The following is a 25,783-nucleotide window of genomic DNA, read 5'->3' as shown; positions in this document are numbered from 1 at the left end:
AAAATCAACCTGAATATGGGTTTTTGCTAGATGGATGTCCAGAACTGTAATGGGTTCATTGAGAGGGTGCATTTCAAGAGCTCCACTGGCAGATCACACATATATGGAGGCAGACACCAGTGATGATGAAAGATGGAATGGGGTAAGCAGATGGGGGACACAGTCTTTTGCTGCTTTGTGACAGAGAATTGTGGTTGATGTACACCCACACCTTTTACCTGTTATCTGTGAGAGATACCTTATAGAGTAAAACAAAATGCCTTGCTCCACGATGCCCATATGGACCACAGGTTGTGCACTTCCAAAAACCCCAATACCACACTCAGAAGACCTATTTAAGATGGAAACCCAAAGTTGTGGAATCAGGTATGGAACATTGACCAAAAGATGTGGCCATACAAGCAGACAGCTGAGGTGGGCTCAACATGATCATGTGCAGCATTCCATTGATCAGGTTTCTGCTTCTAAAGAGAGGTCAGATGATGCTGAATGGTCTTCATGTGTGAACTAGCAAGTGAGGCAGCTTATTTGCGAGTGCTCAAGGATGCCAAACTGGCAAATGCACTGGGAAGGGGAAGAGGAGATTCATTAGGTCACTTCCATATGGCACCTATATTTGCAAACCAAAACGGCCGATCAGAGCAGTGAGGTATAGCCAAATTGCCATAGTCAAACAAAGCAGGTCTTCTTGTAAGGGGATGCTCTATCTTAAAGATGACAATAGTTTTACTACCAATGGCATGGAATAGCCTGTGCTTTTACACTCTTCTACTTTCTCTGACTGATTCACCACATCAGGCTTTGAGCATGGGCCAGAGCTTATGAGTCTTACTCCACTGATTCAAATGTATCAGAGTGTAAGGAGCTGGGGTTTGGACACAATCATGCAGGAAAATCCCCTGCAGAGAATATACATGTGGAATGAGTGTTGTGTCCTGCATGAGGAAAGCCAGTATAAAAGCAACAACTGGTTCTGTGAGCCAGAGAGGACAGGACCAGTGTCAAGACCGAGCAGAACTGATGAAAACATCTGTAATGTCACCAAGGGATATTTATTCAATTTTTTTTTTAAAAGCTGAGCAGCTTTGCCTGCCAAACAAGCTGACTTTGGTCTTCAGGAACTCTGATAAGATTATGGCACAAATAGGTCAGTCTTAGGGGGAACCCATGATCCACTGGGTCAAAGGGTCTAGTATGGCTCAAACATGGCTTGAATGCACTCATTCAAAAACGGGAACCCTGCCACTACTATAAGCTAAATATTCCAGCTAGGGCTGGGAAGAACTGTAAACCGTGAAGAGGTTCTTGCTGAGGAACACCCATGGATCATGTATCTCTGAGAAGGTTTTCACAAAAGGTAGAAGCACTCAGGTAAATCTGCTGTGAGTGGGTCTCTCAGCCTGTGAGTCTGTCTCATTTTACCTGACCTGCAAAATCTTTAAAGTTAAGCCTGACTCTGCTCTATGCCAGTGGCAAGAGAAGTGTACATAATGTGGTCCACAGAGGAAGATGTGTTTACTAAGTAACTACTGGGGACGAGAGAAGCCCTTTCGCAGAGGGCGCTCCTAGAAGTGAAAATGGCTAGCTTCTTGCATATTGGCTCATGCTCTTTCTTGCCCTCCCCTGGAAAGGGGGTGGTTTCTTTAAACATAGAACAAACAACTGTACGGTTTTGGAGTTTCTTCAGCACTGGCTTAAAAAACAGATACTTTCCTGTCCAACTGTATCAGCTTGTCATTGTTGTGCTTATGTTGGGAAAGAGTTGAAGGCTGCAAGAGAACCTTGGGTAGATGCTCAGTGGAACAGAGTTTCACAACCTTCTGAGATATTCCCTTTGGGGTTGTGCTCGGTGTAAGGTGGCATATGATTTATCTCTGAGCACACTCCATTTAAGGGCCAGTGAGCTGCTCACCTTATAGTATGTTGTGCTTTAGGACCTTTAGCAGGTATTTCAGAGCATGTTACAGTTAAGGCTGCTCAGACAATATATTTGACTTATCTTTTGCTTCCTCAAGGAAAGTCCTGGTGTAGGGCTGGGGCACTGAGAAACCTTTCACCAGAAACAAGGGTTTCAAAGAAAAGAGGTTTGCTCTTTCCACATGGAGATCGCAAAGGAGATCCTGAAGCTGAAAGAAAACTTAAACAGGTGGTTCTTCATAGCTGTACCAGATTTAATCACAGAAGACTGTACTTGTGAGGTGGGTGGGGAGTCCGCCTTAGAGAAACATAATGTGCAGGATTCACATTACACAAAACCTTTGACAATCTTCATTAGATGGGGTCTAATTAGCAAAGAAATCACAGGGGCAATAAAATTCCCTTACCCCACCAGAGACCCCATTGCATGCAAACCATGAAAAACCCTGAAAAACAAACTAAGTGCAGTAGGGTCCAGCTCTGTTGGCAAGAGGAAGAGGAACATAGCTCTGGGCGCTTGTTGGCAGGGCCATGTTGTAGATAGCATTGCAATGCCCCTGAGATTTTACTCAGCAAAAGAGATCAATGCTGCACAAAATGCTTTGGTTTCCACCAGTTATGAGAAATCACTGGAGCATGAAAGAAGGGTATGTGGACAACATGTGCATGTTAATTTTCTTCTAATACTCCCATTTTATGAACTCTATAAAAATTCAGAAGTTTAGCCTTATGCTAGAGTAGATCTGTTGTACAACGTTGGGGCCATTCTTACATTTGAAAGTTGGCTATTAATTATTAATACTATTGTGAAAAGGAAACAATTGAAGTCTCTATGATTGTAATTATTCATAATAGTTTTTAACCTTATATACGGTTAGATTGATACACATTTATTTTAAGAAGGTGATTGATAATGCTTTTGTTTTGTGTTATAATGTTCTATAGCATGAATAACAGCTTATGTAGCCAATAAAATAGTTTATTATGACCTTGAAATATTTTTTAAAGAAGAATTATTGTGATTTCTTAAGAAATAAAAAAACATCCCGACAACAAAGACTGAATAAAAAGTGTGACCCTCATATGTAGATGAGCGGATTGAAGGAGGAATGAAGATGCATCAGTGCATATGTTAATTGTGTAAAGAAACTCATGTGCCACACATGAAGGTTTACAACATAAATCACTCAAAATGTATAAATAAAAAGCACAAATAAATACAGAATGTACAAATATAAAAAGTACAAAGAAATAAAACATTTACAAATACATAAAAAGTAGCAGGTAGAACACTCACATTTTTCATTTTGAATGATTCCTCCTCCAGTTTCTCTGCTGCCAATATGTTCTCAATAGGAATGCTACACAGGGGATGGTCACCTGCAGGGAGAGAATAAACCAGCAACTTTTAAAACACTTTAATCTAGAGATCTGCTTCCATTAGGATAGACACTCAAACAGCATATTTATGTGTTCATCCACAGCAGGACAGAACACTAATCACCCTAGGTCACCAAACACCTTTTACTCTGCAAATTTTTCCAAATATAGACTGAAAAGGATTAACTGGACACAATGAGAAACTATTCTGTTGCAAAATCAAGTGAAACAATACTAGATCAAAAACCCTTTCATTGGGTCCACTAAACTACCCAGAAGACATTTTGATATGATGGTCATCACTAAGGTAGATTTGGTTTGTTCTTTCACAACATTCGTTGATTTGTGGTCAAATTTACAGTAAACTATGGATCAACGTCATCCCCACTTTAAACGATTAGACAATTTAAAGCTTTTTCTAACAATCAGCTACTGATGACATTGAGGTCAAGGTTAAATCAATGAGAAGTGGAGGATTTTAAATCTCACAAGGAAGGTAGTCTGTTGGCTTTCGCATCAGGTACCACAACCACCACCGATGAAAACTTTCAATCACAATAATCAGAGGAAAACACAAACCAACAACAGTGGCAGAAACAAATCACGAACAGACATAAAGAAATTAAGATGATGGTTAGCAACGACGACAAAGAAGTACAACGGACAATGTCCAGTTGAATAATCAATTGATGGTAACTTGAGTTGCTACACACCTAGTGCAAACTAACCTGTTTTTTCTGGTTTTGTTCCTGATGCTGTGTTGCTTGAATGATATGCTACAAAGAGAAACATTTGGTGGAACAAAACAGCAGAAATGAAATGAAATTAAGGCATGCAGGAATAAAGCAAAATGTACAAGAAATTTGGTGCACAAGTGTTTTTAGTGAAATACACCTTCCTTGTTCCTTGATCCAATTTATGGAAATATTTTTAAGTTGAAAATAATTTATCTGACCTAGGATAAGCGAAAAAGGTACAAATCAATCAACATAGTAACACTTACACTCTTAGCCCTTAGAATGTTGTTTCCTCATTAGTAGGGAAATAACTTTCTGTACTAGAGGAGAACGGAGAAATCGGAACTCTGGGACCATGTGTTGCTCTGTTCTACAGAACATGGGCAACAGGATGATGAAAGACTATGGATTATGACAGGGATGACCAATTTAGGTACAGGAGGGACAGGTGTGTGTCAGATTGTATGCACAAACACTGCACAAATGAGCTGCATTTAGATTGTTTTAATTTACCTCATGTGGATATCAGGATCCTGCCTTCCTTAACCACATTGGACACACCTGGATGAGGAGGACAAAGCTACTACTGTTAGTAACTTGCACAAACTCCTAATGTCCCAAACTTTGCCTATACTATTTGGTAAGTTAAAGAGAAGTTGCATGCAGATTTTTGGGAAACAGCGCAATGACACTTTTTAGAGGCCTAACTGTAATGCATTTGAGTCCAAATGAATATCTTGTTGTCTTTTTGCATTCAAAATAAAACTGGAGAGTTCTTTAGACACAAATCTTATGAAGTCTATTCTAAGCATTAAAGGAACAGCTTTGAAAATATGTGACAGAAAACGGGGTCAGACGCTGTGAGAAAATCGGGAAGGCGGATGTGTCCTGAAACTAAACTCCTGAACTCTTGAAAGAAAAGGCATACAGATGTCTCGGAAAAGCCCAACTTCAGTCACCAAAAGAGCAGGCAGCTGCTGAGGGGAATAGGGAGCAACACAGCTTCAACAAATGACATACCCTCAGGAAACTGGAAGATTCTGGAATCAACAGCCCAGAGACATTGATATCCCAGACATCAGCCAAGCAACAGCTCAGTCACATGAGTGTAGCCCCTCGCTGTCGCTAAATGCAACACTTCAAGAATACTGGATGATGGGGCAATGAAGACAAGATCCAAAATCACCTGTAAACCCAACCTGAAGTGACTCATTGTGTGACTTCAGACTGGGACAAAGGGTAGGCAAGTCAGTCTTGGACCAAAGTGACACTTGAGCCTAAGCTGCCAGTCCCCATTCCAAGAACAAGGAAACACAAGGAACCTTAGACATGTTTGACCCTGCTAGGCCTCATCAGTATGTGCAGTTTGCATTTTAGCGCACAGTCAGGTTTAGCACCTGGGCATACCATTCATGCTTAGGCAGTCCCAAAGAGGAAAACAAAAAGGTGACATATTACATACTTCAATTAATGTCTACAGTTGGTAATTACTCTAGGGTGCTTATTAGTCCATCTTTTTTTGCTCATTGTGCCATCACTGGACTGTTCCTGTGGAAAAAGGATAGAGGATGATCTGCATATTTTTAGGGTAAGTTAGTTTTAGAACAGTAGGCAGAGAAGATGGGATGGACTGCAATGCAATCCAGAGTAATAATATGTGGGCAAGATTAACATAAGCATCCCATTCATCACTTTTTTTTTTTTAATCTTATTAGAACTACTGGCACATATCTACCAAATGATGGCCAAAGCAACAATCTGAGGAGGATACTAGCCCTTTGATGTTCCAGGCGGCACAAGTAATTTTGTTCACGGTGTGACCTTTTCTTAGAATCCAGAGGCAGTCAGAGGTTACTGGGCATTATTTTTCTTGGGTACTCGCTTTAGCAATGGTGGCCATGGCTACCAATTATGTTGTACAGTAATTGGATCCTTTATGGTACTTAAGGTTTCCAACTGAAATCGTTAGCTCTTACAGTAGGAAGTAGTATTCTTTTTAGGAACTAAGGGCCTGATTTAGAGTTTGCCGGATGGGTTACTCCATCATAAATGCGACGGATATAATGTCCACCTTATTACAAGTGCATTAAATCCTACAACACTTGTAATAAGGTGGATGGGATATCCGTCATGTTTGTGATGGAGTAACCCGTCTACAAAACTTTGAATCAGTCTCACGGATATATCAAACTATGTTTCCTAACACTGAAACGCAATGTTTAGTCAAAATGTATGACTTATGTTGAAAGGTAAGTTAAAATAGCAGTTATATTTGACAAATACGTGAAAATCCGAAGGTGCAAGCACCATGTGGGGCTGAGATACAAGCCCAACTATTTCACCTTCGTTTACAAGTTAGGTGCTATATTTTCTGGTAACTTTGCAACAGGAGCCAGTTTTCAGGCGCAATCTTTGGGTCTACATCGTTTGTAAACAGTGTTCAGTGAATGTAAGGGAGATGACAGACAACGGTATACAGTGTAGCTGAGTTTACTATGATAAATCATTCTCTTCAGTTTCAATGCCTCTAGATGAAAATTAGAAACTGGGGAGCTGGCAGTCATCCCAGTGGCCTGTCTTGTTCCCATGTGATGACAATTGATCGCAAACCCTGAATTGTATTAATAAAGGTACATGGTCTTCTTTGCAGCATCAACAATAGCCCATCTCCTAATGATAGGGCCATAAATTAACAATGGCTAGCTAGAATGTCTTCTTTTGGAGAAACTATTTATGTGGACACAGATTACTTCCTATCTCTTTCTATCAACTGATTAGGTGAAGAAGAGTCATGGTGGTTAGTGTGCAAGGACTGGCATGGACCAGTCAACCTCCTGGCACAATTAATCATGTGAGGACATTGGAAGAAATAAGCCTTTTTTTTTACTGGTCTGTTTTTGTTTTACCAGCCATTTCCTCTTGTGCATCCAAAAACAAAGGGACTGGCTGATTATTCCTACAGAGTTTATTCCGATGGAGATCTAGAAGCGTGCATGAGAGGGGAACATCGTGTGAACTAGGTATTCCATTTTCAGTCTTTTCTTTGGCCCGCCTCTGGTATAGAGCCAACAAGAGCAACTCGAACACCCTCTGAACTGACGCCCAATTTGTTCGGTTTGTCAGCCTAAATGATTGGTTCAGCTCACAAATAATTTAAGTACATCACAAGTGTATACGGTGTAACAAAGGCAATGCAAACAATAGTTAAAGGGGTGCAATAAAGGGACGAGGAGGCAAAGAAGTCAAGTGAAAAATAGAACTCCTGACTATTGCAAAAAAAAAAAAAAAAAGATAATTAGACACCAAAGAGTCAGAACCACACGAGAGACCTGTGTGTCCTGGGCAAAGATGTCTGATCCTCTTGTGTGGAGGGGAAAAAAGCTGAAGAAGCTAGTGGATACTTTAAGGTCCTACAGATGCGTGCTCTTGAACTTCTGATTTTATAAAAGCCTATGTTTTGTCTAGGTTTTCCCAGACTCTTCCTTCACCAGAAAGAAAGTACAGGGACAGGAAACAGAATAAACTGAACAAACAGTTGGACAGTAACATTCACTGCACCACGAGTCATGATAAGCTAATGTTATCTATATACTACTTAGAGGCCTACCAGTACATCCAGGTAATGAATTGCGGATTAAGAGACAGATATATAAAGGTTCATGAAAAAGGATGTTCTTAATTTTAGGAGCATGAAGGCTGCTTGCCTGAAAGAAGTTTGTTTTGGTAGATAAAGGTGTTGTTTTGATAGCACCTGGTTTATAGAGCATGTAATTAAGGAGAGTGGCAGGTGCTGCAGGTATCAACATATGTTGCACCGTTTGCAGACCCCTCTCCTTGAACTTTAACTCTTCACCACAGTGCTAAATTGACCAAGCCACAGTTGGTTAGGGAAACATTGTGCACATGTGACTTCCAGATACTTTTTTCAACGCATACAGCAAATGCAGATCACAGGAACGATACTGGACGAGTTCATTGTGCTGGAATGGCATACCGTTTTGGTGTTTGTTCTGAATGGACATCGCTCTAACCTATCTTCCTTAGATATTCACCAAAGAAGTACAATAAGTATCCCACACCAGCTGCAATGTGTGACCATTTCATTAAACCAGATAGATATGGGGGACCGCAAAATAATCATGGCAAAAAGCTGAACAAGAATGTATTTGCACAATAATTTTAAAGATGAAACTACTGAGGTTTAAGCACGTTCTGGAAACAGCTCGGCGTACTATGATGTCAAAGGAGGACCTGAATTACTATGACCTACCTGACACCAGATCCAAAATGTTAACATTTAATGAAACCAGGCTGATATAAGAACAACATAAAATCATGGCAAAATGCTGAACGTGAACTCGAACTATGTCTATGAAACCATTTGCGAATTAATGCCCTCAGGTATTACAGTTCAGTGCACTGCAGACTCATTTTGCTGTTCAACGATTACCTTTCAGGTATTACAATTCTAAAAGGGCATTATCTTTTTAACTAATATTCGGGATAAACAACTATTAGGGATACAATCGCTGAGATCTTAGCACGTTTTCTGAAAACAGTGTATTGTGACGTCAAAGGCAGACTTGAATCACTATTTTACCCGAGCAGAAAATGCACTTTATTTTAGGATTTTAAAAAATGTCGACTTTCTTTGCAAGTAACACTTTCATTGAAAAAAAACGTAGCCAGGGCTCTTGCCCCAAATATTAATCAGCGTTTTTTTTTTAGGGGAAACACTAGCTTTATGTGTGTTACATATAAAGTTGTTATGCTTAGTTTGTCAAGCAGAAAGTACTTTTGAACCTTATTTTCTCTTTATACGTGAAATCAAAAGTAAAAGTTACTCAACTTGAAATAGAAAATAAAAAGCCAATATTAAAGTGAAAGTAAAATGCATTCCAAGGCAGCAAAGAGAGTCGTCTATTGGTCAAATGTAGAAAAACACCACATACAGTTAGAATTATTTGCAAACCTTTCGCACTGACTAGTAGGCGAATGAAAATATCACTGTTTTAGGTAATACGATTAGAAAAGAAGTTACCAAAATCAGGCGCGCAACAACCATTGGGCTGAAAGGGGTTCAGCTCCCCCGGCTGAAGAAGCCGGAATAAACATTTTCTTTTCTCGGACACTGACACAGAAACATTCAGCTTATTTTGCTGCTGCAGTGCTCTAAAGAAGACGATGGGGGTCACTGGTGATTTAGAACATCCAGGACACAAACCCCACAGCGGGGAGTTCTAATTGTGCAGGGCAGTGTGTTTTAATGAATATGAATGTTTTGAAGGGAGACAATGCTTGCCCATTAACGCTGGTACTTGAGAGGGAGTCTGTATGCACTTCAAAGGCAATCTCTAGAAACTTCCTGTGCTTGGAAGCAAACAAGGCAAAAATTGCAAATTGAACTGACTTGTAATTCCATTTATTTAGTGTTTACTACTCCTGAGAGGTGATAAACACTACATAAATGCTAAAAAGGCATGAAAGAGAATTTTTTTTTTAATGCACTGACCTTAGGGAAGTTCAGACCTTTTTGCCAATAGCATCTTTTATTGAGGGTGGGGGGTGTTTGTGGGTCTACAAATAGCAAATACTGATTAAAAACATCAGAATTTGAAAAATGATGTTGCCAAAATAGGGCTGAGGTAGGTGGATAGCAAAGATGGTCAGTGGGTAGCAGTCCCAATCCCCTATTTAAAATGACCCTTGCTGCCGGTTGTTTTTTTATTTGACAGTTTTATATAGAGCAAACCCAGCCTAAAGGCATCAGAGAACTTTACATGAGCACTAGATTGCATTACGCAAAATCATTAGTTTTTTTTTTTAGGTACAAGAAGAGTAAGTGATTTGCTCAGGATCACAGGATGGTGAGTTGATGCTGGGATTCAAACATCATTCCCCAGTTCCTAAATTGGCAATTCTAGCCATTAGGCCACGCCTCGTCAGTTAGTATTAACATCAGTGGGGGCTGGTGTTCTTTGAAAGTGATGGGGTGTAATATAGCCCATAAGTTCACCCCATTTCTTTTTCGAGATTTGCCTCACTCATACTAACTGCATCTCTTACTGAGACCCAGAATAACACACATTTTGCACTGGGTTTGCATCACAAAAGTGACGTAAACCTTCACAAAGTGTGTTTTTTTAATGTACTTTACAGTGCAAAACCTGTTTTCCACTGGAAAGTTGCCTTAATGTAACGCAAGGTGCTGCTTTGTATTTCTCAGCGAAAAGGGAGCCTTTCATGAGTTGTACATAGGTGTTCCTATGCAATGACCTATGTTTTTTTAAGCAAATCCCTATCTACTATCAATAGTAGACAGTGTTTTGTTCCACAAAGTAAACACCACTTAAAAGCAGGTGTTAAAAAGGAGAAATGTTTTTATTTCTGCTATGTTTTGCCATTTTGCATGTGTACTGCACTCAATGGCACACATCCGAAGTAGGGAACATTTTAAAATTAGAAAAAGCATAGTATTTTGTACTGGAAGGGCACACAGTACAAAACCTAAGCAAGACTCACACAAACACTGTTGCACTATGGTGCAAAGGTGAGTGTGTGGTGCACAGTAACCTAATTGTGTGCCAGCCCCAGGCAGCAAGGCCGGACTGGCCGTACCAGGCATCAGGTATTTCGGAAGGTGGGCAGACTTGTATGAGTGCAGCAGTTTTAAGAGCCCGGCAGGCTTCCTTGTATATCCAACAGTTTTCAGGCAACAATAAAAGAGCCAAGATAACTCTGGTGATTAACGTACTTGCTGGAGAGAGATCGGGGTTTTGTCTAGTGGCAGTTTTGACCCATCTATGGTAGCACAGAGGGTTAATATGGCTGCTGCCAAGCATGTGTACTATGCAGATCACAGTACAGTATTTATGTTCAATGCTCAGTGGGACATTGTTTTTTTGTCACACAGATCCTTTTGTTGCTGTGCAGTTCATAAGTTACAATCATAATCTATCACAATGAGCTATGAACTGTCGTCAAAGAGCTGCATGCAAACTGCATAGTATAGGTTAGAAAGTTGTGTTTTTTTCCACTCTTTGATTATCCTAATTTTGCTAAAAAGGGTTTGTTTGGGTAGAAATAAAGTCAACCCTATCCATTGAGTTACATTCTGAATCCTGAGTTTATGTTTTCCCCAGACCAAGCACTCTTAAAAAATGCCTACCACTTTGGATGACATATTAATCCTACACCTTGTAGATCCCCTTTGTTGTATGTGACATTTCCTATTCACTGAGTTACACCATATGGTTCATTGCCTCGGTATGTATGTGTGGTGTTAAGTGATCCAACACCTTATGCTGATAAGAGAGGTGCTATAAAACAAATTAAATGCATGTGAGAGAGGGTTTATGAAGAGATAAGAGGCACTGTTAGAGGTTGATGGTAAGGGAATCATTGAAGAGCCCTAATAAAGATAGTTGTATCTTGATGTGCTGTAATGTCATAATTTGCTATGCATTAAAAACTAATAAAATTGAATATATAATGAAAAATGTGTTCTAGCATGTACAGATTTTCCCAACAAGTTTCTTGGGGAGAGAACCACCCCCCCCAAAGCTCCACTGTGGTGGCCAGGCTGGCTTGCTATGCACCCTGTTGGGCTGGTCTGACAAAATTGTGGATGATGCCAATAGCCATCTCAAAGAAACACTTTGGTCATTAACACACTTTATTTTGGTGAATTAAGCACTGGGTTGAAGTGAAGGGGTTTTACATTTGACAGATTTATCTGACAGGTATGTTTTAGAATTGTAAAAGGTGGTCTAGTCCATTTCAAAATTATGTTTCATGTGGAACAGCAAACGTAAACACTTCAGATACTGAAGGAGTTTGCATTTGATATATTCACTTCTCCAGTTTGGTTGAAACATGCAAACCCCAAAGTGAGATAATGGAAGAGTAAAGCATAAAGCTTGTGAGGGCAGCTCAAATTCAAGAGTGCAATAGGAGGGATTTCTTGCAGTGGGCGCTAATCATTAATGTAATGTTTGGTGGCACCACAAAGGGAAGGACTCCAATCATGGTGCCCTCAAATCATGGTTCCCTTAGTTGACAAAAGCTCTGTGTACTCCCCTATACTGCTAGCTGTACCTTCCATCTTCCAGCTAGATAGCACCAGACTTCTGTTCAGATGAAGGAATATGAGCTCCACACTGGCTGATGGTGCAAGCGGTGCGCACTGGCGGGAGCTATAAAATCCATTGAGAGCAGTGCAGCAGGGTTATGGGCAAGCACAAACTTCTCCACATGCATGGGTTTACTTACAAGTCTTCTTCTGGCTATCTCAATCTACTCCTGCAGAAGTGTCTTATTCTGTTGATGCTCACCATAACAAGAATGAATTTAATTTTTACATGGCTTCAGCTCCTTCGCTAACATGGCTGCCAACACTACTTCCCCTGATGAATTTCTGTTGCAGCATGCACACATTTAAATTTGTGCATCTTCTTCAACCTTCTTTCATTTGGAGAAAAAGAAACAGCGACAAGTTTGGCTTAGGTGTAAGTGTGCATTTTTATAAGAACATTAACCTACAGCTAACAAAATGGCAACTGGTGGTATAGTTGTAATTTACAGTATTGCATCATTTCTCTCACAGCAGTGCTTAGCCATTTTAAAGAAGTAATGCAGGGCCGAATACTGAAAAAATATTCGGCAGCCGTTTAAACACTAACTTAGATGACACTAAATACCACATTAAAAAAGATACTCCTCCCCACCATTATTGCTGCACCACACGGATAGGTACAATCGAGATTACTGAAAAGTTATATCAAGAAAAAATGTGTGTATTACTTGTTTTGGTGCTTTTATTGCACAAAAAGCAGTGGTATAAAACGAATTCCTTTTTACAGGAACCATGGAAAATATTTCACAGTTACATGTCAAATTCAGATTTTGTTGTCATAACGGTGGTCCCCAAAGCACTGTGCAGAGGTTTTACATGATCCAGGTTATTAGGATTATGCAGCTTGGAAGATCAACGTTATCTTTATATTATGCAAAAAAGTGCAAATTATGTGGCACATTGGGGTATTATTTTCCTCAGTTTGAGCTAGAAACAACAATTTTAGTAAAATCTCCATATTTTGGAAATCGTGTGCCAAATTCAGTATATCCCTAATTAGGCTGTTAAGTTTGTAGCTACATATTCACATAAATCCACTGATCTCACAATTGCCTATTGTTTTATCAAGAACTTATTTGCAACAGGTAATCAAAACTTCACCATTTTAATTGCAGTTAATGCCCATTGTTAGCTGGATTTTGAATAAAACACCTTGTGATATAGGGCTACATGTACGTAGCATTTTGCACATCGCAAACAGCGAATCGGGCTGCTTGCGACGTGCAAAATGCACTTTGGTATGTTGAAACCCATTTTTGCGATTTGGTAAACTATTTACTGAATTGCAAAAAGGGATTGCGGGTCACAATTAGAAAGGGGTGTTCCCTTCCTAATTGCGAGTCACAGTCCCATGTAAGATTGTTTTGTGACCGGGAATGCCGTTGCAAAACAATGGCAGTTAGCACCAGTGTCACACTGGTGAAAAGCCATTCGCAAAGGCGAAGGGGTCCCAGTGGGACCCCTTCCCCTTTGTGAATGGCAGTAAAAACATTTTTTCAGAGCAGGTGGTGGTCCTACGGACCACTGTCTGATCTGAAAAAATGAAACAAAAACGTTTCATTTTTTGTTTTTGAAATGCATCTCGTTTTCCTTTAAGGAAAAGGGGCTGCATTTCAAAAAAACAAAACTGCTTTATTTAAAAGCAGTCACAGACATGGTGGTCTGCTGTCTCCAGCAGGCCACTATCCCTGTGAGGTCGTACATTCCCAAGGGGGTCGCAAATTGCGACCTACCTCATGAATATTCATGAGGTAGGGCATTTGCAACACCCTTGCGAATCGCAAACAGTGTCATTGACACTGTTCAACATATGGTTTTGCGACTCGCAAATTGCGAGTCGCCAAACAATTCTTCCGTACATGTAGCCCTTAGAAAACATATAATGGATACCTTGTCGTTGCCATCTCAGGCTTCTAGTGACATTTACAAATCACATGGCCAGAGATGTAATTGGAATCCCTCAACAATAGTGTTGGACCAGGTTACACAGTTACCCGTTATGCATGCTCTGTATGTACTTAGCTTTAAACCATTGTGTATATACAAACAGATACAAATAACTATGGGTCATTAAATTACCCAGCAGCAAAAGGTTTTGAGGTATAATAAATGGCTTAATGAATGCCGAGAATAGGCATCAAAATGCAGGAACAGCAGACAAGTCGAGGATAGCATATGTGCAAGAAATGCACAAGTCGCCTGGCATCAGTGACAAAATGTGGGATACTTGTTAACGGTTGAATCAAGAGGAGAAGTGGCAAACAGATATCCCTCCGGGAAATCAGAAGTCAAATCTAAAACAATGTCAAAACAAAAAAGGGTCTTCCTCGCAAATAATGGAAGAGAAGTATAGGGTGGTTGAAGACCCAGGGGAGGCATCCAGGAAAAAAGCTAATCGAGGCTAGAACTGAAGAGAGTTTAACATATTTCAAACAACTAGAGTGGATCATAAAAAAACTCAAGTTGGAGGGAACAGCCGGTCCCAAAGGGCCGGCAAATGCATTGTTCAAACAAAATGTGGGATATAGGGATAAGTAGCTAGCTACCCTCTTCAATGTTATCTATGCTCAAAACTTTGTGCCAATATCTTGGAAAGGGAGTATCTTCCAGCCAATATATAAAAATGGAAGTTTTACATCACGAGCTAATTATAGACTAACTGCCCTAATAGATGTAGAAGCAAAACTCTATGCCTCTTGCATTTTGCAAAACAACTTATCTAGTAACCATGGGGATTCTGCCAGAAAATGCAATAAGAAGGAAATCCAGGCTATTCACCTGTTTTATAGACCTGAAGTCAGCATTTGACCGAGTGCCGCGTGAACACCTATGGGCAAAATTGAAAGGCTGAGGTATGCCAGGGAACGTGCTCAAGGCAAATATGGACTTATATACTGACACGTGGGTCCAGGTAGAAATTGGAGATGGCAGTAGAGTGACATAGAAAATAAAAACACTAATAAGGGCCTGGCCCCAAGCTTATTTAACTTGTATTTAGCCGACATGAACAGTCATCTGAAAGATGTCAATGGCCATTCTCTAATCTTGAAAAATGAAGTGATTGTACATCTACAATATGCAGATGACAGTCATTCTGAGCCAAACTTGAATGGCCTGCACAGATTGATCAATGCCCTGGTAAGCTATATTGAGAGAAAAGGTTTAGAGCTGATCTGGGAAAAACTAGAGTAGTGCGGGTAGCGGATTCAATGCACAAGGCATATAAGTGGTTCATCAAAGGTGAGCAGGTGGAGTTGGTTAAATCATACAAATATGTGGGCGTCACCAGTCATTCGCAAACCACTTCACGCTTATGTAATCAAAAACCCAGACCTTGATATTCGCCTTCAAGCTCTTGAAAAAGAAACTGAGTGGCGCATCATGCAGTCATTTATTAACCGCGATGGCGGCTCAATTTGTACCGTCACATTGGTGGCACGGCAAGGAAATAACCAACTTAAATCAACTGCGATCAAAGGCCAACAAAGCAGTTTTAGTCTTCCCAAAGCTTCTTCACCAGCACAGGTCTGTTTGGAATTCGGAATTAAAAACCAGAAATATCAATACCTCAATTCCTTCATGAAATTGGGTTGGTGATTTCGCACTGTGGCACAAGGAACTCTGAGTAGCCCATGTTTGCTGAAGATTAAAGCCCAAATCAAATCAAATCATTAACATTTATAAAGCGTGCTACTCACCCGTGCGGGTCTCAAGGCGCTAGGGGAAAGTGGGGGCTACTGCTGCTCGAATAGCCAGGTTTTTAGGAGTCTCCAGAAAGCGGAGTGGTCCTGGGTGGCCCTGAGGCTGGTGGGGAGGGAGTTCCAGGTCTTGGCCGCCAGGAAGGAGAAAGATCTCCCACCCGCCGTGGAGCGGCGGATGCGAGGGACAGCAGCGAGTGCGAGACCAGAGGAACGGAGGAGGCGGGTGGGGACGTAGAAGCTGAGGCATCGGTTGAGGTATTCCGGTCCCTTGTTGTGGAGGGCTTTGTGTGCGTGGGTGAGAAGTCGAAAGGTGATCCTTTTGCTGACTGGGAGCCAATGCAGGTGTCTCAGGTGTGCGGAGATGTGGCTGTTGCGGGGTACGTCGAGGATGAGGCGTGCCAATGCGTTTTGAATGCGTTGCAGGCGATTTTGGAGTTTGGCTGTGGTCCCGGCGTAGAGGGTGTTGCCGTAGTCCAGACGGCTCGTGACGAGGGTCACGGTTTTTCTAGTGTCGGCGGGGATCCAGCGGAAGATCTTGCGGAGCATGCGGAGGGTGAGGAAGCAGGCCGAGGACACAGCGTTGACTTGCTTGGTCATGGTGAGAAGAGGGTCCAAGATGAAGCCGAGGTTGCGGGCGTGGTCTGTGGGGGTCGGTGCGGTGCCGAGGGCCGTGGGCCACCAGGAGTCGTCCCAGGCCGACGGGGTGTTGCCGAGGATGAGGACTTCCGTTTTTTCAGAGTTCAGCTTTAGGCGGCTGAGCCTCATCCAATCTGCGACGTCCTTCATACCCTCTTGTAGGTTGGTCTTGGCGCTGGCGGGGTCCTTGGTGAGGGAGAGTATAAGTTGGGTGTCGTCGGCATAGGAGGTGATGATGATGTCGTGCTTGCAAACGATGTTGGCGAGGGGGCTCATGTAGACATTGAAGAGTGTCGGGCTGAGCGATGAGCCTTGAGGTACGCCGCAGATGATCTCGGTGGGTTCTGAGCGAAACGGAGGGAGGTAAACTCTTTGGGAACGGTTTGAGAGGAAGGAGGCGATCAAGTCCAGGGCCTGGCCTTGGATCCCGGTGGAGCGGAGGCGGGTGATTAGGGTGCGGTGACAGACTGTGTCGAAGGCAGCCGAGAGGTCGAGGAGAATGAGGGCGACTGTTTCACCGTTGTCCATCAGGGTTCTGATGTCGTCAGTGACTGAGATGAGGGTGGTTTCCGTGCTGTGGTTGGTTCGGAATCCGGTTTGTGAAAGGTCGAGCAGGTTGTTGTTTTCCAGGAAGGTGGTCAGCTGTTTGTTGACGGTCTTCTCTATTACCTTGGCTGGGAAAGGCAGAAGAGAGATGGGGCGGAAGTTTTTCAGGTCGCTCGGGTCAGCCGTAGGTTTCTTTAGTAGGGCGTTGACTTCGGCGTGTTTCCAGCATTCGGGGAAGGTAGCAGAAGAAAAAGAAGAGTTGATGACGGTCTGGAGGTGCGGGGCGATGATGTCGTCGGCTTTGTTAAAGATGAAGTGAGGGCAGGGGTCCGAAGGGGCGCCGGAGTGGATGGAGTTCATGATGGATTTGGTTTCTTCAGTGTTGATGTGGGTCCAGTTGTTGAGGGTAATGGCCGGGGGTGCGGGTTCGGTGGTGTTATGTTGGGTCTGGTGTCCGAAGCTGTTGTGGAGGTCGCTGATCTTGCGATGGAAGAAAGTGGCGAGGGATTCGCACAAATCCTGTGAGGGCGTGACGGCGTTGGCGTTGGGGTTGGATAACTCCTTGACGATGCTGAAGAGTTCTTTGCTGTTGTGGCTGTTTTTGTCCAGTCTGTCGGTGAAATAGGTCTTTTTAGCAGTGCGGATCAGGCGGTGGTGTTCGCGGGTAGCGTTCTTGAGGGCGGTCATGATGTCAGCGGTGTGGTCCTTGCGCCAGGCCTTCTCGAGGGCGCGACAAGTTTTCTTTGATTCTTTGAGGGTGTCAGAGAACCAGAGAGGTTTTTTGGTGTTGGTCTGTCGATGCGTGCGTTTGAGGGGAGCAAGGTTGTCTGCGCAGTTGGAGATCCAGTTTGTGAGGCTGAGGGCTGCGTCGTTGGGGTCGGTGGTGAGGGTGGGTTGGTTGGCGGCGAGTGCTGAGAAGAGTTGCTCTTCGGGGATCTTGTTCCACTGTCGACGAGGGATGGGTTGAGTGCGGAGGTGGCAGGTCTCGCGTCGGAATGTGAAGTGGACACAGCTGTGGTCAGTCCAGTGTAGAGCGGAGGTGTGGCTGAAGAAGACGTGTTTGCTGGCGGAGAAGATAGGGTCAAGCGTGTGTCCGGCGATGTGGGTGGCGGTGTTCACCAGTTGTTTGAGGCCGAGGTTGGCGAGGTTGTCGAGCAGGGTGGCGGTGTTGGGGTCGTTGTTTTGTTCCAGATGGAAGTTGAGGTCGCCAAATAGAGCAAAAATGTGTCAACTCACGGGGCCAACATCTCAACAACGCCCTAAAGGTACTAGAGTTACAAAAAACATGGGGCAGTACGATGGGTCAAGTGGCCTTCACAAAGATATGTAATTCTCATGAAAGCGACAATCCTTTATGCAAGATTGAAACATAATTGCAAAGTGGTGGCATGCCTGAGCTGTGATAAACTCTTACACTAACGTGAAACCACAATCATATGTTGCAGCGCACTTTCACAATGCAATCAAACAGAGTCATATACTCTTGGGTTTTGGCTTTTTCGAATCGAAGGATCTCTTACCAGCATGAAAGGGCGTGATCCCAGACTCAAAATTCCACTTATGAGGTCATAAAATGGACACAGTACGTCATTTCATCTCTCCAAAAGTCATGGTTCAAAGGAAAGTAATGCTCAAGTAAATATTCCTGGAACTGGACATATGTATTTGCAGAAGAGCAGTTATCAGTTGGCTCGAGGGCTCACCAATTCTTTTGATATGCAGAAAAGTAAAATTCATGTCCCTTGTAAGCAAGCTTTTGCGAACCAAAGCTCAACACCTAATTGTCATATGACTTGGAGAGGCCATTTCAGGACTACTATTGTGAATATGACCCCCGGATATTGGTAGGGTGGAACTCCTGGGCACACTTACGCAATTTATGGCTGAGAATTGATGGTTTCTAGTAGTTTTTATATTATGCAGAGGTGAGTTTAGTAGATAGATCTTATTTACAGACATGAGCAGCACTGTTTTTCTTGGCTTTTTTCCATCTTATGAGGTTGATTACATTGTGGAAGCAGGCCCACACATGTCAAAAGGATATAAGTAAAGGGCTAAAACTCCACACTTGGGATTTTGCTTAGTCGCAGACCTGCCTGCTGAGTTGAAGAATCGTTTGGTACTACAAACTCACCATTTAATGACAAATATGTTTTCTTTTAGCAATAAAGTAATGGTTTTAATTATTCGCCATTTTGTGATGTTAATTGCTTAGTGGAAACAGTCCCTCACGTGTGCAAAGGACATAAGGGCCAAATTAACATATTTGGGACTTTGTTTAGTAGCAGCATCGGTAGAATTGTTTTGTACTGAACATCATGCATTTTGAACCCCTCACGTGCCTGGGGCGAGCTGGTCTCGTCCTCGGCCACGGTCGCCATGTGCCGATGACGAGACCAGCTCGTCCTGCTATGAGCCCTTGGGGGAGGAGCGCTAGCGCTCCCCGAGGGCCTGGCACCCCCCTGCCCTGGCACAGATGGAAGCGGAATCGCCCCCCATCCCCCTGTGGCGACTGCCCCAAGGGTGGAAGAAACCATTAGACACCATGGATTTTTTTTTTGTCAAGTTCACACAATGGGAGCGACTCCATAGGCAGGGTCGCTCCCCTGGGGGGACAAATTTGTTTTAGGCCACTATTTCCCCCTTTGGGAGCATATCGACCTATTGTAATTGGGGGGGGTGGGTAGAAACCTCTAGGAACCAGGGATAATTCTTTTGTTTTTGTTTTATTTATTTTTTGTAGACGTGGGGAGCAAGGGTTGCTCCCCTAGTGGACACATTTATTTTGGGCCATTTCCACCCCCCTTTGGGGGGAGATTGGCCTATTTTTATTAGGCCAACCTACCCCCAAGGATGGGGGGCAGAAACAACTAGACACCAGGATTTTTTATTTTTTTGTGTCAATTTCACGCAAGGGGAGCGACCCCTTAGGCAAGGGTCGTTTCCCTGGGGGGTAAATTTATTTTAGGCCATTTCTGTCCCACTTGGGGGCAGATTGGCCTATTTTTATTAGGCCAATCTGCCCCAAGGGGGCCAGAAACGACTAGGCACTAGAGATTTTCTTTGCACCAATTTCACGCAAGGGGAGCGACCCCTTAGGCAAGGGTTGCTCCCCTGGGGGGACACATTAATTTTAGGCCATTTCTGCCCCCCCTTGGGGGCAGATCGGTCTATTTCTATTAGGCGATCTGCCCTCGAGGGGGCAGAAACCACTCAGGCACCAGGGATTGGTGTGTGTGTATGTGTGTGTTTTGTTTGGGGGGGCAACCCCTTGGGCAAGGCTCGCTCCCCATGGGGGCACATCACTGTTGGCCATATCTGCCCCCACTTGTGGGCAGATTGGCCTATTTTTTTACAAAAAAAGGGGGTGGAGGTATGGCCGTACCCCCACCCCAAATAAATGGGGCCTAAGTTGTTCTGCCCACCAGTGGGCAGATGGGGCAATCACCCCCGATCCACTCCCCGGCAGAAGCCTACTAGATGGCAGCAAATAAAAAAATAAATAAAAAAAAAGTGGGGTTGTGGCTACCAACCAGTATGAGCATGGTTATGCACCCACCCCAGCTAAAGGTGGTAACAATCTTTCAGCTCTCCCCTACACACTAAAACATGTTATCCCAAGGCAAGCAAGAGGACATTTGATTATTTTGGGTTTCGGTTTTACATTTGGGCCATGAGAACTTGGCTAACTCTCAAAATTGTCCCACTTGGAATGTTGAGGGCTGTGCTTTTTGGACTTTGGGACCCTGCCATGTAAACAAATCAGACGTAGACACATCTGAAAACTAAACATCTGAGTGAGTCCAGGGTGGTGTGCTTCACATGCACCCTGCACCATTTTCTTACCCACAATGCCCTGCAAACCTACAACTTTGCTGGAAATCACACATTTTCCCCACATTTTTGTGATGGAACATTCCGGGCTCTGCAGGAATCCACAAAATTCCAGCCACCTAGCACTGTTGCATCTATACTGATAAAAATTCTGCCCCACTTGTCAGCCTAAAAATGTTTTTTTTTTTCAAACTGCCCTTTTGGACCCGCTTTGGTTCCCCCTCAATTTTGACATGTTTGTGGCTCTTACCTGTCACAGGCACTTGGCCAACCTACACAAGTGTGGTATCATTTTTACCAGGAGACTGAGGGGAATGTTGGGTGGTAGGAAATTTTTCCCGGTGCGGTGATCCCACACAGAAATGTGGGAACAATTAGATTTTTTTTAGCTAAATTTGAGGTTTGCTGAGGATTCCGAGTAAGAAAACACTGGGGGATCCACACAAATCACACCTCCCTGGACTCTCTCTTGTGTCTAGTTTTCAGAAATGTTTGGGTTTAGTAGGTTTCCCTATATGGCTGCTGAGCCCAGGACCACAAACGCAGGTGCCCCCCCCGCAAAAACAGGTAGTTTTGTGTTTGATAATTTTGATGTGTCCACATATTGTTTTGGGGCATTTCCTTTTGTGGACACTAGGCCTACCCACACAAGTGAGGTACCATTTTTATCGGGAGACTTGGGGGAAAGCTGGGTGGAATGAAATTTGTGGCTCCTCTCAGATTCCAGAACTTTCTATCACTGAAATGTGAGGAGAAGGATTTTTTGGCCAAATGTTGAGGTTTGCAAAGGATTCTGGGTAATAGAACCTGGTGAGAGCCCCACAACTCACCCCATCCTGGATTCCCCTAGGTGTCTAGTTTTCCAAAATGCACAGGTTTGGTAGGTTTCCCTAGGTGCCGGCTGAGCTAGAGGCCAAAATCCACAGCTAGGCACTTTGCAAAAAACATGTCAGATTTCAATGTAAAAATGTGATGTGTCCATGTTGCGTTTCCTGTCGCAGTCACTAGGCCTACCCACACACGTGAGGTGCCACTTTTATCGGGAGACTTGTGGGATAACAGAATAGAAGAACACGTGTTATTGCCCTTTGTCTTTCTCTATATTTTTTCCTTCCAAATGTAAGACACTCTGTAAAAAAGATGTCTATTTAAGAAATGCACTGTAACTCACATGCTAATATGGGGTCCCCGGAATTCAGAGATGTGCAAATAACCACTGCTTCTCAACACCTTTTCCTTTGCCCATTTTTGAAATATAAAGGTTTCATTGATACCTATTTTTCACTTTTTATATTTCAGCAAATGAATTGCTGTATACCCGGTATGCAAAGAAAACCCATTGCAAGGTGCAGCTCATTTATTGGCTCTGGGTACCTAGGGTTCTTGATGAACCTACAAGCCCTATATATCCCGCAACAAGAAGAGTCCAGCAGACATAGCAGTATATTGCTTTCCAAAATCTGACATTGCAGGAAAAAGTTAGAGTAAAACTTGAAGAAAAATGGTTGTTTTTCTCTTCAATTTCAATTGGTTTTTTACTTCAGCTGTTATTTTCAGTAGGAAAACCTTGAAGGATCTGCACAAATGACCCCTTGCTGAATTCAGAATTATGTCTACTTTTCGGAAATGTTAGCTTTCCGGGATCCAGCATTGGTTTCACACCAATTTCTGTCACTAACTTGAAGGAGGCTAAAAGCACAAAATATAGTGAAAATGGGTACGTCCTAGTAAAATGCCAAAATTGTGTTGAAAAATGTGTTTTTCTGATTCAAATCAGCCTGTTTCTGAAAGCTGGGAAGATGGTGATTTTAGCACAGCAAATACTTTCTTGATGCCATTTTCAGGGAAAAAAACACAAGCCTTCTTCTGAAGCTCTTTTTTTCCCAATTAAAAAAATGGATATTGGAAAAAAAAGGATGCAAATTTGGCGTGGGTAGCTGATGTGGGCAAAAAGTTATGTGAGCCTAAGCACGAACTGCCCCAAATAGCCAAAAAAAAAGGGCTGGCACCTGAGGGTGAAAGGCCTGGCTGCAAAGGGGTTAAGAACAGTGTTTTTCTTTTTATAACACTGTACTGGTTTTATTTAACTATGCGTTTAATCAATAAACTTTGAAACTTAACAAATAGATAAACCTCAATATTAAACAAGAGACAACTAAATTAGGTGCTACCCATGCATAACACATAAATACCAAATAATTTGTATTTTATCTACTCACTAGACAGCTTGAGGAATGTGGCCTTATGGCTATGTTAAAACATCAACAGAACATGAGTGTTCACAAAATGTGGTCAAATAAAATTGAGCTTTTTTTCTTAAAAGTTCTATTACGTCACCTTAGGAAAGAGATGTGGTTTAGCTGTTGGTGAGTCCATCTCATTTTGTGACAGCCAGATAGAAGCCCTCCACTACTTACTTTATACCGGTTTATTCTTCACATCTCAAGTCTACATCTCAATGTCTATGAGTGCACTGTCTGGGGCACATTAGGCCGTTCGCCCCACACACCTTGTTCCCTGGAAGTATATATCATTATGAAGCTCATGCTATTTTTCATTAGAAAAGACACTTTTCAAGTAAGCCTTCAATGCTTTCTTTTTTGTGCAACAGACATGCACAGGACTCGCTTGGTACCAGCCATCTTGCAGATATCCAAGCTCTCAGGTCTGGCGGACACTCTAAATTCCAACAGTGCTCTGTGTCTCAGGATAATGCACTGGAGAAGATAAAAGATGTGTCTTTAATGTACTAATACATGAAAGAAAGGCAGGCATATATTCCATTTCCATGTATTAGCACATTAGAAGGATGTATTGACCTTCCAAATGTGTGTTCTGATACTGACTCGGCTGCCAGTGTTCAGAATGGTAGCTGCACAACCAGTGTTTAGGACTAGCCACCCCCTCCCTCTCCAAAAGCTCAGGTCTAGATGAGCCCCTAACCGAAATAGCAAAAGTACATTTGAAGAAGTCTTAGCAACTCCATTTGCAGTCATTCAACTTATGAGCTCACTTATATTGTGTTTTTTTTTTTTTTTTTTTTACCTTTCGGGAAACTGAATACATGAATGATTCTGCACCTGACTATTTTACAGCGCTGTCTCTAGTGACTATACATAATTAGCGATTGGTGTTTTGAGTGACATCAGTTAGAGGAGAGCAAAGCTTGAGTTGTTTATGATGTCCCTCTGAACACCAGGTGACAAGCAGCCCTGTTAATCACATATTAGCCATCTATAATTTTATATCATGTCCCCCAAATCCTCATATATTGCCCCCTAAGTCATCTGTCCATACTTTCAATATATAAGCAAGGGCAAAGGAGTAATTGGGTGGCGCTATATATAGTATAGTCCGCCCACAAAAATATTAACAGAAAAGTGTCTTCCTCTTACCAGCAACCACCCACCACTCTAGACATATACCCCCCACTCAATTGGGGAAAAAATAGCTGGCCTAGAACACCTCAACCCCTCTCCACCCACAACCACCCTCTAAAAACTGCCCACTCCTCCCAAATCCATATAATAAGAAAAAATACCTGGAATGCTGCCACTCACCCCCACCTCCCTCTGTGCCATCCAACCCAGTACCTTGACAAAACTGTGCTCTCCACTCTCATATTTATAGCAGAGAGCTGGAGTTGTACTGACAGCAGCATTTAGAGCTGCTTGTCAGTATGTGTTGTTTTGCCCTGTCCTCATGAGTCTGCAGGGAGCTGCACTGACAGAAGAGAAAGTGGTTGGTGAAGACTGAAGACACATCACAGCCTGCATTCTCCCACCTACCTCAGGTATTTGAGACCTGGAAGAAGGAGGATGACACTGTCAACCTCCATTCCATGCTGCTCTCGGGTCTATTGAGATCTGTACTAGGCAGAAGAACAAAGGAGAAACGTTGCCAGTCCCCTGGTGACGTCACAACAGTGGGTAACCTAATAAATTACTGTCAAACTTGGCATCCTTGGCATGGTCTCCCCTAACGTTTTGCCTCTGCTTTCCAGGTTGTTGATGTGTGCTGGACTCTGTTTTTGCTGTTTTCGATACTCTGGGCACTGTACCACTGCTAACCAGTGCTAAAGTGCAAGTGCTCCTGTGAAAAATGTATGTGTAATTGGCTTTTCATGATTGGCATATTTGATTTATTAGCATGTCCCTAGTAAAGTGCCCTAAAGGTGCCCAGGGCGTGTAATTCAAATGCTACTAGTGGGCCTGCAGCACTGATTGTGCCACCCAGATAAATAGCCCTGCAAACATGGCTCAGACCTGCCACTACAGTGTCTGTGTGTTAAGTTTTAACCTATCAATTCGACTTGGCAAGTATACCCACTTGCCATGCCTAAACCTTCCCTTTTTATACACGTAAGACAGCCTTAGGGTAGGCCGTAGGTAGCCCCCTGGGCAGGGCGCAGTGTATGTTAAAGGTGGGACATGTACTGATGTGGTTTACATGTCCTAACAGTGAAATACTGCTAAATTATGTTTTCACTGTTGCAAGGCCTATCTCTCTCATAGGTTAACATGGAGGATGACTTTAAATAATATTAAAGTGAAGATTCCCTTTGAGAGCAGATAGAAATGTGGAGTTTGGGGTCTCTGAACTCACAATTTAAAAATACATATTTTAGTGAAGTTGGTTTTCAGATTGTTAGTCCGCAAATGGCACTTTTAGAAAGTAGGTATTTTCTTGCTTAAACCATTCTTTGACTCTGCCTGTTTGTGGATTCCCTGTCTGGGTCAGTTTGACAGTTGGGGTGTTTGTGAATCCCCTCTAGACAGTGACACAAAGGGAGCTGGGGTGTAGCCTACATATCCTGATGAGCCATCTGTGCTAGAGTGGAGGGAGAGGTGTCCATTTACACCTGAATGGGCTGTGCCTGTCCTCTCAAAATGCAGTCT

At 42.8% G+C, this 25,783-nt stretch overlaps 1 protein-coding gene across 7 annotated transcripts in view; it reads right to left on the bottom strand.

The window, feature by feature from the left end:
• RASA3 (RAS p21 protein activator 3) overlaps window positions 1–25,783 on the bottom strand; it is an 821,322-nt gene that overhangs the window by 60,336 nt on the left and 735,203 nt on the right. For 5 of the 7 annotated variants that reach the window (XM_069204628.1, XM_069204627.1, XM_069204625.1 and 2 more), the window contains 2 exons: window positions 4,026–4,073; window positions 3,215–3,297 (listed from right to left, as the gene is read on the bottom strand). In XM_069204628.1, the coding sequence (XP_069060729.1) occupies window positions 3,215–3,297; window positions 4,026–4,073 (131 nt within the window). The remainder of the gene's footprint in view (window positions 1–3,214; window positions 3,298–4,025; window positions 4,074–25,783) is intronic. The other 2 variants (XM_069204630.1, XM_069204626.1) reach the window with 1 other exon arrangement.

The sequence above is a fragment of the Pleurodeles waltl genome, chromosome 8 (genome assembly GCF_031143425.1).
Source record: "Pleurodeles waltl isolate 20211129_DDA chromosome 8, aPleWal1.hap1.20221129, whole genome shotgun sequence".
NCBI classification, from domain to species: domain Eukaryota; kingdom Metazoa; phylum Chordata; class Amphibia; order Caudata; family Salamandridae; genus Pleurodeles; species Pleurodeles waltl.
This window is presented reverse-complemented; position numbering and strand designations above follow the sequence as displayed.